Source organism: Panthera leo, chromosome A2, assembly GCF_018350215.1.
Source record: "Panthera leo isolate Ple1 chromosome A2, P.leo_Ple1_pat1.1, whole genome shotgun sequence".
NCBI classification, from domain to species: domain Eukaryota; kingdom Metazoa; phylum Chordata; class Mammalia; order Carnivora; family Felidae; genus Panthera; species Panthera leo.
The window spans coordinates 76,200,498-76,215,081 of NC_056680.1; the positions used below are offsets into that span (position 1 = coordinate 76,200,498).

The following is a 14,584-nucleotide window of genomic DNA, read 5'->3' on the forward strand; positions in this document are numbered from 1 at the left end:
CATGTTCTAAAGGAGATTCTAAAGGAATATGAATGGAAAAATGGTACTTAATATTTAGCTTTCAGAATACAGATACATCTCAGAGAAACTGTGACCCCAGTGTATGTATATTTGAGGTAATATTTGTATACTTAGTAACTCTCACAGCGATGGGAAACATTGCTCTTTGGACATGCTCTACATTAGCTTTCTAAGTCAAGAATTCCACATTGTCGTAAAATAACTTTAAGTTCAGTGTATGGCAGTTATGCAAATAGATGTAAACTTCATTATCAGATGAATTTTAAAAAGGTATAATGCCTACTTATTATGTGGTATTAACACAAATGTCAATGGAAACAGTCCAACAGATATAGAAGCACAGTAACAAAAATATAATTATCAATATAGCTGTTTTACAAGAGTAAACTATAGTATCATCAGACTTATAAAAAAGAAAAACTAAGGTCATTGTTTTTATTTTTTTGCTCTTCATGACTCTTCCCCATATATATAATGGCTAATTCTGATCATTTGTCCTTATTTAATCTATGAACAAATCTGCTGATACTGAATACTATTTTCAAATACATCAGCATTATCGTCATCTGATTAAATAGATTATTATTACTGAAAACACAGCACAGCTTTTAAGGCTATTAATGATTTCATCAACTTAAAAATCAATTTGGGAAGTAACTGGCTATAAATTTTTCTTTTTATTAGTAAACAGTCACCATATAACCAGTGTTCCTCTCAATATCTTACTAGGGTGCTAAACATGCTTATATTTTACAGAAGAGCTGGAATATAGACTTGACGATGTATCTGAAACATCATCAACTATTGTGACAACACCGTTAGGATAACAGGCTATATGTGGCATTAACAAAATTATTGGCTGGTCATAAATGGTACCTTTTACTGAACTGAATTTTAAATTGTTCTACAGGCCAACACGATAACAAATTTGTCATCTTCACATGGTGTGTCGCCATCGTCTTTCAAAGTTCACAGGCCTTTCTTACTGTCTTTCCCCAAGCGATTCTGCAAGAAAAAAAATGACTCAAGTAGCTACAGCCAAGAGTGAAAAACAGATTCATTGATATGACAAGGAGTTTTTTAAAAAATTCTCTTTTCTGTGTATGGTTATTAATTATGAGAATAATCAAATATGAAAATAGGGATTGAGAACATTTCAAACTTAAACTACAAAGTTTGTGGGTTTTACTTGAAAAAGGGGGAAAAATAACATTCTTGATCAATTCATTTGTTTCCTTGTCTTAATCTACTTTGCTTTTGTTTCACAGGTTATACCAGGAAAACAAAATTTCTAAAATTCCCCTCTTACCAACTCAATTAAGATTTTTGGCAAGGAAAGAATGAGGGGAAACAAAAACCCCAGATGGGATGGCCTTTTGTGTGTGTGTGTGTGTTTGTTATGCAGATATTTGCCCATAGAATTGAGTTCTCAAATTATACTCTTTGCTGATCAGAGATAACTATAAAATATCATTTAAAACTGGAAGAAAATGGGATCGAAATTAACCTTTAGAAATCATTTGCACTCAAGAAAGCAAAGTCTACACTGAGGAAAAAAAAACCTCATCAAATGGAGTTGTAGCATTATTGCTCGTACATGAGAAGTTCATCTAGCTCTTGTTCAGGCTGAGTATTAATGCTTTCAGAGCAACTTTAGTAACATTAACATTATGCAACCAAATCAGGATTAGAGGAAGTATTTTGAATGATAAGGTACCACTTTCACATGTTTATATATATCTTACCACTTCAGATAAAAATCACAGCTTTAACTACTGAATGGGAGAAGATATTTGCAAATGATGTATCTGATAAGAGGTTAATAACTAAAATATATAAAGAACTTATGCGGGGCACCTGGGTGGCTCAGTGGGTTTAGCGTCAGACTTTGGCTCAGGTCATGATCTCATGGTTTGTGAGTTTGAGCCCCGCGTTGGGCTCTCTGCTATCAGCCCAGAGCCAGCTTCAGATCCTCTGTTCCCCTCTCTCTCTGCCCCTCCCCTACTCATGGGCTGTCTCTCTCTCAAAAATAACACCAAACTTCAACACCAATAAAACTAAACTCAATACCAAAAAAACTAAATAACCTGATTAAAAATGGGTGGAGAACCTGAACATTTTTCCAAAGAAGACCTACAAATGGCCAACAGACACATGAAAAGATGCTCAACATCACTCATTATCAGGGAAATGCAAATCAAAACCACTATGAGATATCACTTTACACCTGTCGGAATGATTAAAATAAAAACTACAATAAATAACAAGTGTTGTCAAGGAAGTAGAGTTAAAAGAGACCCCATGCACTGTTGGTAGAAAAATAAACTGGTACTCTGAAAACAGTACAGAGGCTCCTCAAAAAAACTAAAAATAGAAGTACTTTATGACCTAGTATTCCATTACTGGGTATTTACCCAAAGAACAAAAACACTAATTCAGAAAGACATATGCACCCCCATGTTTACTGTATTATTTACAATAGCTAAGATACATAAACCACCCAAATGTCCATCCACAGATGAAAGGATAAAGAAGATGTCATGTGTGTGTGTGTGTGTGTGTGTGTGTGTGTGTGTGTGTATTACTCAGCCATAAAAAAGAAGGGAATCTTGCCATTTCCTACAACATGGGTAGATCTAGAGAGTGTAATACTAAGCAAAATAAGACAGACAGGGAAAGACAAATACCATATGATTTCACTCATATGTGGAATTTGAGAAACAAAACAAATGAACAAAGTAAAAAAGAGACAAACAAAAATACAGAGTCTTAAATACAGAGAACAATTGCCAGAGGGGAAGCGGGTGAGGGACGGGTGAAAGAGGTGAAGGGATTAAGAGTACACTTGTGATGAGCACCGAAAACTGTACAGATTGTTGAATCATTATATATCTAACACGAATATAACACTGTATGCTAATTATACTTCAATTTAAAAAAAGGAGATAATCTTGTGTTTATCCAAAATTAAAGTGGACATAAAGATAAAAGTCACAGGTTTAATGGAGCTGTTATTCAGGACAAGTTCCTTAAGTGAGGGTGACTCTCCAAAATGAAATTTGAAAACTGCCAGATGCTGATGGGTTTGTGTTGCCCATAATCCTTAGTTTTGCTTTTCCTTTTCTAGAAGAGAGACACGGCAAACAAGGAAAGGCAAAGACTTTGTATTGACGAGATTGTTTTCTAATATTTATTTAGTATTTGTATCAGGGAGGAGACCAGATTTAAAATGGATTTAAATTATGCAAAGTGGAATCTGTTTATGGTAAGGAAACCAGCTTTCCCCCTTCCACTTTTATTTCTATAATAGTTTAAGTCATTTTATGATTATTTTATTTAAAGTAAATCAACTGTGTAATACTGAGAAGGCTAAATTTCCCAAGAACTGGAAGATATAATTCAATTATTAAGGTTGGTTTGACAACAGAAGTATAATTCACAAATGACAATTTGATACAGCTTTTTACTATAGATGGCCTACAGCAATCATTTTGCTTCTCAAGTAGCGTTAAGAAGGTAAATATAAAAGTGTAAGAGTCACTTTAAAGAAAATGGGAGTCATTTAATGACACTTAAATCTCAGAATCTTCTACAAGTTCTCATACCGGACAATGGAGGGTGAGTGGGGAAAAAAAACGTGTCCAATCACGAGGCAACTACTAGTGTCTTGTAGGGCTATAGAGCTTTTCTTGTTTAAAAACATTTAAAGTGCCTTAGACAGGGTCTGGTTTAATGCTCAAGTATTATAACCCTCATTTAAGAAACGAAGAAGTCAAGGTGCTGGATGCCAAGTCATCCCCCTGGGGTTTACAGAACTGCCAAAGTATGGGGCTGAGAGCGTTCTTTCTTTTTTAAATTCAAACAGGTATTTATTATGGGAAGCTGGTTTTACAGGTGGTGAAAGAGTAGATGCATTGGAACAGTGTGGTAAGACACCTCAGGGATTAGCACAAAACCACCATTCTTTGGGCTAGAGGGACAAGCGGGGAGAGCCGGTTCTGGATCCCAGGAGCTAGGGCCACCATGTGGCAGCTGCCCAGTGGGTACCAGGACCATGGGAAAAGATGGTGCTGCTGCTGCAGATGCTCCTGAAACAGAGCGGTGGGAAGTCCCCGGCACTGCCCCTCCTGCCTTCAGTCCCCTGCTAGTGCCTCCCACTGCTGAACCTGCCCAGAAGACAGCATGGGAGCTTGGGAAATGTGGCTCTCTGAGATTGAGTAGAGTGGATGTGGGAAGACAACAGATCCAAGAGCAGAGTCTAGTGACCAACACAGGGAGTTCTTAATGATGGGGCAACTGGAGAAAAATTACTGGGTTTTGGATTTTATTTTTTTAAAGTTTATTTATTTTGAGAGACAGAGAGTGCAATCAGGGTAGGGGCAGAGAGAGAGAGAGAGGGAGAGAAAGAGAATCCCAAGCAGGCTCCATGCTGTCAGCACAGAGCCTGACATGAACCATGAGGCCATGATCTGAGCCAAAACCAAGAGCTGGATGCTGAACTGACAGCCACCCCGATGCCCCAAGGTTTCATGATTTTGAATTCAACTTTGAATCCTATCAATTTCTAGTTCAGTGACTTTAGGTACATTATATAACACCTCTGGGACTTGTTTTCCTCACCCACAAGATAGGGTATTAAAATATTTTAATTTAGTGGGCTGTGATTAAAGTAAACAGAATAATATATGAACCCATTAACTAAGTGCTTGGTCTAGAGCATATCCTCAGTAAATGTCATTCATTAAATATTTCAAAAATAAAAGAAGAAACTGGATCAAGACCTTAAATGCACTAGTGCACAAGGCGTAACTCTCAGCATGGCACCTGGCATATCCAGGATGGGTCATTTTTCAAAGAAATGGGAATAAAAACTACTTTCTTGGGAAGGAATTAGAGAAACTATTTAACATCTGTTAACAAGAATATATCAGCTCCAAGAAGAAGGAATTTGGGGAGGGGAAAGAAAATGGGTTGTCACATATACTCTTCAGGGATTAAGAGAAGCATGAGCTGTTACCACGATGGGGACATTCAGCAATCACCACTGGCCATAACAAAATGAGAGAATATTCCTGCTTCTCTTTTCTCCATTCAGGGATCTAAACGTTTCTGAAATTCTGGCAAAGTCCACTGGTGGGGATATGCATCCTTTTGACCTTACAAATGGGAGGGGAAAAAAAGTTCCATTTCTAGGCAAAAGGCTTCTGAAGTGTTCTTTCATTTTCCATGGCAGATCTTGAAGGATGCCCTGAAGAAATACTCATTATGCCATGGTGAAGTCAGCAATTTTCAGGACCCGTGTTTTAGAGATGGGGAAAAGGTGGTCTTGTTGAGAATCTAACCATCTACTTTAGGCCATGTGAGCTGGGCTCTCCGTATCCTGGGTTTGAAGCACACAGGGGATACCCTTCTCTGGAATACCCTAATGTCAAAAGTTAGTTAAATCAAACATGCAACTCAATTAGGGATACCAGATGGTAAATGTGCTCTGGTTTCCTTCTTGATTGGCTCTAAATCAAGGCCAAAGTGGCTGGTTGAGAATAAGTCAGTTTCAGCAAAACTTCTACAGAGTAATGTATACTGATGATGATACTTATAATAAGTATCATTTCTTGAGTGTCTCCTATCAGCCAGGCACAGTGCTAAGTACCCTACACATTCTATTTAATTCTTGCCACAACCCATTGGGCCAGGTGTTACTATTATCCTGGTTTCATAAGTGAAGAAAAGTAAGCTGCAGAGGTGTATCCTAACATGCTTGGGATCATGTAGTATGAGAGTTAGAGTCATTCCAGGTCTGTCTGACTCTAAGGCCTATGGGTGTAGCACCTGCTTGCCTTTTGCCAGGCAGAGTGATGGACCCTGGAGATTCAATGACCATGAAGAGGCAGTGAAGTGAGTCCTGGGACTAGGGGTTCTTCTACAGCGAAGTAACTGCACAGCTGTAATTGCTAAAAAGCCCCGATTGAGGGGCACCTGGGTGGTGCAGGTGGTTAAGTGTCCGACTCTTGATCTCGGCTCAGGTCAGGATCTCACGGTTTGTGAGTTTGAGCCCCCATATCGGGCTCTGTGCTGAGGGTGTGGAGCCTAGTTGGGATTCTGTCTCTCCTTCTCTCTCTGCCCCTCCCCTGCTTGTGCTATCTCTCAAAAAAAAAAAAAAAAAAAGACCTGATTGAAAGGTACAAAAAGCTGCCAAATTCTTAGGATAAGCCCATCCTGAAAGCAGGAGGGACAGGAAGGACCAGGGCTGCCTCGGGAATGGCGTCTCCCCTGAACTCTCTGACATGCAGTCAGAGAGTGGCTGGGAAATCAGTTCAGAGTAGGGCCTGGCAAACCAAGAGGGAAGGGACAGGCAAGCTTAGCCTGGATGAGTGCAGGGCACAGACTCTTGCTGGACTGGAGGGGAAAAGAAAAAGAACTATTGCCCTGGACTCTGTGACTTTAACAACAAAAAGGTTTTTTCCATTTCTATCTTTTAAATCCACATTGGAGGTAAATCACGGATTTGAATGCCATAGGTTTTGACCTCAGATGTTTAAACAAAACACTGGGATAGAAGGAGTAGTGAGTAGTCGTGAAGATGAGCCTTCAATTTTTTACCTTATTTTGGCACGAATAGAGCAAACATTGCCAACAGCAAAACTGAATGTTTATAGAACCAGCTTGTTTTTCGATGCTGCCATTTTTGTGGCTCAGTTCTTGTGCTTACAATTCCACTAAAACTAGAATGCAATCAGTTAGCATGTCAGTAATTCTCTATGTGATGACTGTCTTGTGTTTTCAGGCGATATCCTCACCTTCACCCCCTTGGTAAAAATCTGGATTCCTTCATCATTTTTATTTTTTTTTATTTTTTTTATTTTTTTTTTATTTTTTATTTTATTTTTTTTTTTATTTATTTTTTTATTTATTTATTTATTTATTTTTTATTTTTTAATATATGAAATTTACTGTCAAACTGGTTTCCATACAACACCCAGTGCTCATCCCAAAAGGTGCCCTCCTCAATACCCATCACCCACCCTGCCCTCCCTCCCACCCTGCCCTCCCTCCTACCCCCCATCAACCCTCAGTTTGTTCTCAGTTTTTAACAGTCTCTTATGCTTTGGCTCTCTCCCACTCTAACCTCTTTTGTTTTTTTTTTTTCCTTCCCCTCCCCCATGGGTTTCTGTTATGTTTCTCAGGATCCACATAAGAGTGAAACCATATGGTATCTGTCTTTCTCTGTATGGCTTATTTCACTTAGCATCACACTCTCCAGTTCCATCCATGTTGCTACAAAAGGCCATATTTCATTTTTTCTCATTGCCACGTAGTATTCCATTGTGTATATAAACCACAATTTCTTTATCCATTCATCAGTTGATGGACATTTAGGCTCTTTCCATAATTTGGCTATTGTTGAGAGTGCCGCTATAAACATTGGGGTACAGGTGCCCCTATGCATCAGTACTCCTGTATCCCTTGGATAAATTCCTAGCAGTGCTATTGCTGGGTCATAGGGTAGGTCTATTTTTAATTTTCTGAGGAACCTCCACACTGCTTTCCAGAGCGGCTGCACCAATTTGCATTCCCACCAACAGTGCAAGAGGGTTCCTGTTTCTCCACTCCTTCATCATTTTTAAAAAGGCAGGACAGGGGCACCTGGGTGGCTCAGTCAGTTGAGTGTCCAACTTTGGCTCAGGTCATGATCTCATGGTTCATGGGTTCAAGCCCCGCATCAGGCTCTGTGCTGACAGCTTGGAGCCTGGAACCTGCTTTGGATTCTGTGTCTCCCTCTCTCTCTGCCCCTCCCCTACTTATATGCTCTGTCTCTTGGCCATCTCTCAAAAATGAATAAATGTTAAAAAAAATTTTTTTTAAAGCCAGGATTGAATACATCCTCTTGATTTGGGAAGGGCAGATGACCCAAATGGTTGATTTAGTGATTACTATTTCAAAAAACTTAGGTCCATAAAGTAGATGTCACCCACCTGAAGTTCTGAGTGTTCTTTCAGAAGTCGATCGTATTCTTTTGAAAGTCGCTCTGATTGCATTTTCATTGTCATCACATCATTCTGTGCCTTAGAAAGGGCTAGAAAACATGGAATAGAATTTAAAAATTTTTACTTTGAAATATTTTTAAGTTTACAGAAAAGTTGCAAGACTTAAATAGAAAACTCCTTTGTAGCTCTTACTCAAGTTCACCAACTGTTAAGATGCAATACATTTGTTACTGTATTCTCTCACCACACATGCACAACTGTTTTCTTGAATCATTTAAGAGTAAGTTATAGACATCATGCCCCTTTACTCCTTAATACTTCATTGTGTATTTTTTGGGGCACCTGGGTGGCTCAGTCGGTTAAGTGTCTGACTTTGGCTCAGGTCATGATCTCAGTTTGTGAGTTTGAGCCCTGCATCAGGCTCTGTGCTAACAGCTTGGAGCCTGGAACCTGCTTCAGATTCTGTGTTTCCCTCTCCCTCTGCTCCTCCCCCGCTCATGCTCTGTCTCTCTCTCCTTCAAAAATAAATAAACATTAAAAAAATTTTAAAAATAAAAATAAAAAAAATATACTTCATTGTGTATTTCTTAAGAACAAAGCTATTCTGTAACATAATCAGAGCATAGTTAGCAAATTAGGAAATTTAACATCAGTACTTTTTATCTAATCTGCCATTCATATTCCAATCTTGGCTACTGTCCCAATTATGGGTTTTTTACTATTTTTTTTTGAGTCTAGATCCAGCCCTAGATCAAAGATTAGCATTAAGTTGTCACGTTTCTTTGGTTTCCTTTAATCTAGAATAGTTCCTCAGCCTTCCCCCTGCATTCTTCTTCCCTTTCGTAACACTGACATTTTAAATAAAGGCCACTTTTTTTTTTTTTGAAAGAGACAGAGCGCATTGGGGAGGGACAAAGGGAGAGGGGAGACAGAGGATCTGAAGTAGGCTCTGTGTTGACAGCAGAGACCCTGACACGGGGCTCGAACTCACAAACCATGAGATCATGACCTGAGCTGAAGTTAGATGCTTGACTGACTGAGCCACCAAGACACCCTCAGGCCACTTTTTTCTTAAATGGAATGTTTTTCATTTTGGTTTTGTCTGATGTTTCCTCATGATTAAATTCAGATTATGCATCTTAACTTACATACAAATGATGCTGACTGTCTCTCAAGGTATCACATCCAGAGACCCATCTGCCTCTCACTGGTTTTTCTATTTATACTTATTTTCTTCTTTGTAAACTAAGAAGCAGTGTGTGGGAAGAAAAGACTATGTAAGTATCTTGCTCCTTATGAAAACTATCCCCTCATAGTTAGCACCCATTGAAAATTCTTGCCTAAACCAACCTTTATTGTGATGGTAGCACACTGGTGATTTTCCAACTTCACCATCTCATCCACATTTACCAGTCAGCATTCTACTCTAAAGAAGGGCCTTCCATTATCCATCCACCCACCCACCCATCCATCCATCCATCCATCCTAAGTATGAACACATAGGTTATGTTTTCAACAGTTTATAATTCATAACTGCACTAGCCAGATATGGCTAGTGGGAAGGCTGTCAAGCTGGCTCTTATGTCCTCTCACTATGTCCCTATCATTTTTTGAGTACCCTAGTTTCTTGCATAAGATGTTCCAGTCTTACCCTAACTGTTTCCTGATTCATCCTAGACTCAAGCATTATAGTACAGAATTTATTAGAATGGACTGCTTTTGAAAAAACTGAGAGGGGGATATTTTATTATACTTACTAAGGGACGAACAGCCCATTTTTCTTAAAAGCAAAGACAATCACTTTCTTATATAAAATTGAAAAATTCAGGGGTGTGGGACACTTAAAGGCTTTACCTCAAGATGATACACAAAAATGGATCTATATTAGCCTCTGTCTACCAAGGAGGTATAGTGTAAGACAGCAGTTAAAAATAAGTTAAAAATAAGCAGTTAACTTCTAAGATAGAAGTTAAACATACACACACACACACACACACACACACACACACACACACATACACACACACACTAACTTAGCACATTGTAGAGAAGATAATGAGTAAATGTGTAGAAAGGAAGAGTAGCACAAGATGGACTGGATAAATTCTGGGAATCCTGAACTAACTCTACTCTACATACGATTCTGCATATGTAGTCTTTAGAAGTTCTGAATTTGTAAACATTTTAGGGTAGAAGTTTAAGTAAAAGAAAGTGGGATTTATAAATGTAAGAGTCATTTTTCTGGCACAGTTGAATGAAATTATAGGTTCTATTTATAAACAATCTGTTTCCTCTTCCTCTTGAAAAGCCATCATATGGGCATTTTTATATATAAGTATATAAGTCACTTTCAACTAAAGTGGCTTTTGTATTGGCACTTTCTAAGACAATGTTGTCAAATTAAACTTCTTGTGTTGTAGAACATTTAGTGGACAATACAGATGTAGAACATCTGTGCTAATATGGCAGCCACTAGCTATATGTGGCTATTAAGCACTTTAAATGTGGCTAGTGCAACTGAAGAATTTAATTTTAAATTATACTTAATTTTAATTAAATTTTGATTTAAACAGCCATGTGTAGCTAGTGGGTAGCCATATGGGATAGCTCTACATTATAATTTCTTTCATGTTATTTTTATAGATCCATAACTAAGTTAGGCATTAAAGGCTAAATTTAACAAATTTAATGTTGTCACTTGGTAAGGGTAGAGGTTAGGTATGGAAGAGAGATCTTTGATAGTGGTTAGATTTCACTGGAACCACAGTCACAACATGAAGGTTTTCATATTAGTCTTTAATTTGGGTTCTATAAGGCATTTCCTAGAACCTACTTGAAAATATGAAACACAGTGTTAACTTCAAGACCTTACCATAAATGTTTAAAAGCCTGGATTTCTGGTGTATAAAAAGCAAAGAAGATTCTATAACTTAAGTTGTAGAATCTACAATTCTAGTCTTACTAGCCTACAATGATGGTCCAAGACGGGTCCAAGAGGGTCCAAGATGGTAGGAAAGGAAGACCCTGAGCTTACCTTCTCCCGTGGACAGTAAATCTATAGCCACATGTGGAATAATCCCCTCTGAAGGGGGCCTTGGATGAACAGGATGAACAGAGCCTCTACAACAGGGGATAGTACTGAGAAGAAGCAGAGATACAGTCTCACTAAGGAAAGAACCATATTCTTTTTTTTAATATATATATTTTTAATATTTTATTTATTTTTGAGACAGAAAGAGAGGGAAAGAGAACACATGCGAGCAGGGAGGGACAGAGAGAGAGGGGGCCAGAGGATCCGAAGCGGGCTCTGCACTGACAGCTTCGGTGATAACAGCAGAGAGCCCGAAGTGGGGCTTAAACTCACCAACTGTGAGATCATGACCTGAGCGAAGTCGGAAGCTCAAAAGACTGAGCTACTCAGGCACCCTGAAAACCACATTCTAGGAATGGCATTCTATGATACAGAAGGATCACAAAAGCATTGAACTTTTCCACGAGGGGCAAGAGATTTGAGTTCCACATCAGGTACCCAAACCCTTAGATCCTGCACAGAAGAGATGGGCCTCCAAAACACCTGGCTTTGAAAAGCAATAGGAATACGCCTAGGAAAACTAGAATTGCAGAGGGAAAAAAAAACCCACTCTTAGAGTTCACATGTAGACTTACTTGACCCCAAAATAAACACAAAAACACTGGATCAAAATTACATAGACTACAGGTGAAGGGGACCCACTTACTAATCTTGGAGCGCCTGCTGGAGAGACAAAAGGCAGCTAGGCGTCTGCTTGGGGACTTAAGACACTGGTGGCAGCCATTTTTGCTGTCTTGTTCTGCTGTACTGATTCCGGCCCCGGCGGATGCCATGTGGGAATCATCCCTGCATACTGCAAATGCCAGAGGGTGCCTACCGCTGGTGTCTTGACTACTAGCACATTTGTAGCAGTCAAGGCCAGGTGTATAGCCAGCTGGACTGGGAGCCAGACCCACTTACGAGTGTGCCCACAACCGTTCTGCCCTGTCACATCAGGAGTGCACATGCAGCCCACACGGGAGACCTGCTTCTGGTGACCAGAGGAGATTAGGCTTCTTGGCTCCACAGGATATCTCCTACATAAGGCCACTCCTTTAACACTGGGAAATGTGTGTCATGATGGGCACTGGGTATTGTAGTGTTGAATCGCTGGATTCTACACCTGAAACTTATATTTCACTGTATGCTAACTGACTAGAATTTAAATAAAAACTTAAAAAATAAAAAGAAAAAAAAAGATTGGGAACTGTAGCTGAACTACTGAACACCTAAAAACAAATACAGAGCTAGGCCAAATGAAAAGACACAGAAATGTGTTCCAAACAAAAGAGCAAGGCAAACCTCAGAGAAAAGAACTAAATGAAAGGGAATTAAGCAATAAAAGTGATAAAGAGTTCAAAATAATGGCCACAAAGATGATTATCAAATTTGGGAGAAGACTAGATGAACACACAGTAAGACCTTCAACAAAGAGAAAATATAAGAAAGTACCAATCAAATATAAAGAATACAATAACAGAATAAAAAAATACACTAGAGGGGATAAACTGAAGATTTGATGATACAGAAGAACAGATCAGTGATCTGGGTAGTGAAAGTCACCCAAACTGAACAGAAAGAGAAAGGAAGGAAGGAAGGAAGGAAGGAAAAGAAAAAAAAGGAATTTAAAAATAAAGGCACTTTAAGGGACCACTGGGACAACATCGAGTATTCACATTTATATTACAGGGGTTCTAGAAGGAGAAGGGAAAGGGAAAGGGGCATAAAACATATTTAAAGAAATCACTGCTGAAAAATTCCCTAAGCTAAGGAAGGAAATACATGCCCAGGTCTAAAAAGCAAGGCTCCTAAACAGATGAACTCAGAAGAGATCTACACCAAGACAAATTATAATTACAATGTCAAAAACTAAAAAATCTTAAAAGTAGCAAGAGAAAAGCAATTAGTTGCATATAAGGGAATCCCCATGAGGCAATTAGCTAATTTTTTTTTTAGATTTTTTTTAAAGTTTATTTATTTTTGAGAGAGACAGAGACAGAGCTTGAGCGGGAGAGGGGCAGAGAGAGAGGGAGACACAGAATCTGAAGCAGGCTCCAGGCTCTGAGCTGTTAGCACAGAGTCCGACACGACATGGGGCTCAAACCCACAGACCACGATATCATGACCTGAGCTGAAGTCGGATGCCTGACTGAGCCACCCAGGAGCACCCCCCCCCCACCCCGCTTTAAAAAAAAAATTTTTTAATGTTTATTTATTTTTGAGAGAGACAGAGCTTGAGTGGGGGAAGGGGCAGAGAGAGCGAGGGAGGGCAATGAGCTAATTTTTCAACAGAAACTTTACAGGCTGGCAGGGAGTGGCACAATATATTCACAGTGCTGAAACGAAAAAACTTATAACCAAGAATACTCTTAATCGGCAATGTTATCATTCAGAATTGAAGGCGAGATAAAAAGTTTTCCAACCAAACAAAAGTTAAAGGTTTACCACTACTAAACCAGCCTTTACAAAAAAATATCAAAAGGTCTTCTTTAAGAGGAAAAGAAAAGGCCATAACTAGAAATAAAAAAATATATACAAAAGAAAAAAAAATCTCCCTGGTAAAGGCAAACGTATGGTGAAGGTTCAGCCATGTATAAAGCTGGTAAGAAGGTTAAAAGACAAAAGTAGTAAATAAGCTATATCTATAATTAGTTAAGGATATACAAAACAAAAAGATGTACAACATGATGTAAAAAACATAAAACGTCAGGAGTGGGGGCAGTAAAAATGTAGTGTTTTTAGAATTTGTTCAAGCTTAAGTGCTCATCAATTTAAAATAAACTGCTATATAACAGGTTGTTATATATGAATCTCATGGTAACCACAAATCAAAAACCTTTATTAGATACACAAAAAATAAAGAGAAAGGAATCCAAACATAACACTAAAAAAGTTACCATATCACAAGGGAAAAGAGCAATAAGAAAGGAATAGAGAACTACAAAACAACCGTTAAACAATTTTTAAAATGGCAGTAAGTAAGCTGGGGCTCCTGGGTGGCTTAGTCGGTAGAGCGTCTGACTTTGGCTCAGGTCATGATCTCGCGGTTTGTGAGTTCTAGCCTCGTCTCAGGCTCTGTGCTGACAGCTCAGAGCCTGGCCTGCTTCTGATTCCTGTGTCTCCCTATCTCTCTGCTCCTCCCCTCTTCACGTTCTCTGTCTCTGTCTCTGTCTCTTTCAAAAAAAAAATGAAAACAATAATTACTTAAAATTATTTTTAATGTTTATTTTTGAAAAGAAAGCTGGGCTAAGCAATACTTCTATCAGACAAACTAGACTTAAAACAAAGGCTGTAATAAGAGAGAGTATTGCATAAAGATAAAGGGATCAATTAGAGAAGGAATTATAATATTTCTAAATATTTATGCACCTAACATAGAAGCTCCAAGATATATAAAGCAAATATTAACAAATGCAAAGAGAGAAACTGAAACTAACACTAGTAGGGGACTTTAGCATCCACTTACATCAATGGATAGATCACCCAGACAGAAAATTAATAAGGAAAT

General features: G+C 38.6%; 1 protein-coding gene across 3 annotated transcripts in view; it reads right to left on the reverse strand.

The window, feature by feature from the left end:
• Positions 1 to 351: 351 nt before the first annotated feature.
• The window catches only part of LOC122206201 (B-cell receptor-associated protein 29), a 56,304-nt gene continuing 42,071 nt past the window's right edge, over positions 352 to 14,584 (reverse strand). For all 3 annotated transcript variants that reach the window (XM_042915168.1, XM_042915159.1, XM_042915151.1), the window contains exons 7-8: positions 7,995 to 8,095; positions 352 to 1,026 (exon numbers count right to left, since the gene is read on the reverse strand). In XM_042915168.1, the coding sequence (XP_042771102.1) occupies positions 991 to 1,026; positions 7,995 to 8,095 (137 nt within the window). In that variant the 3' untranslated portion in view covers positions 352 to 990. The remainder of the gene's footprint in view (positions 1,027 to 7,994; positions 8,096 to 14,584) is intronic.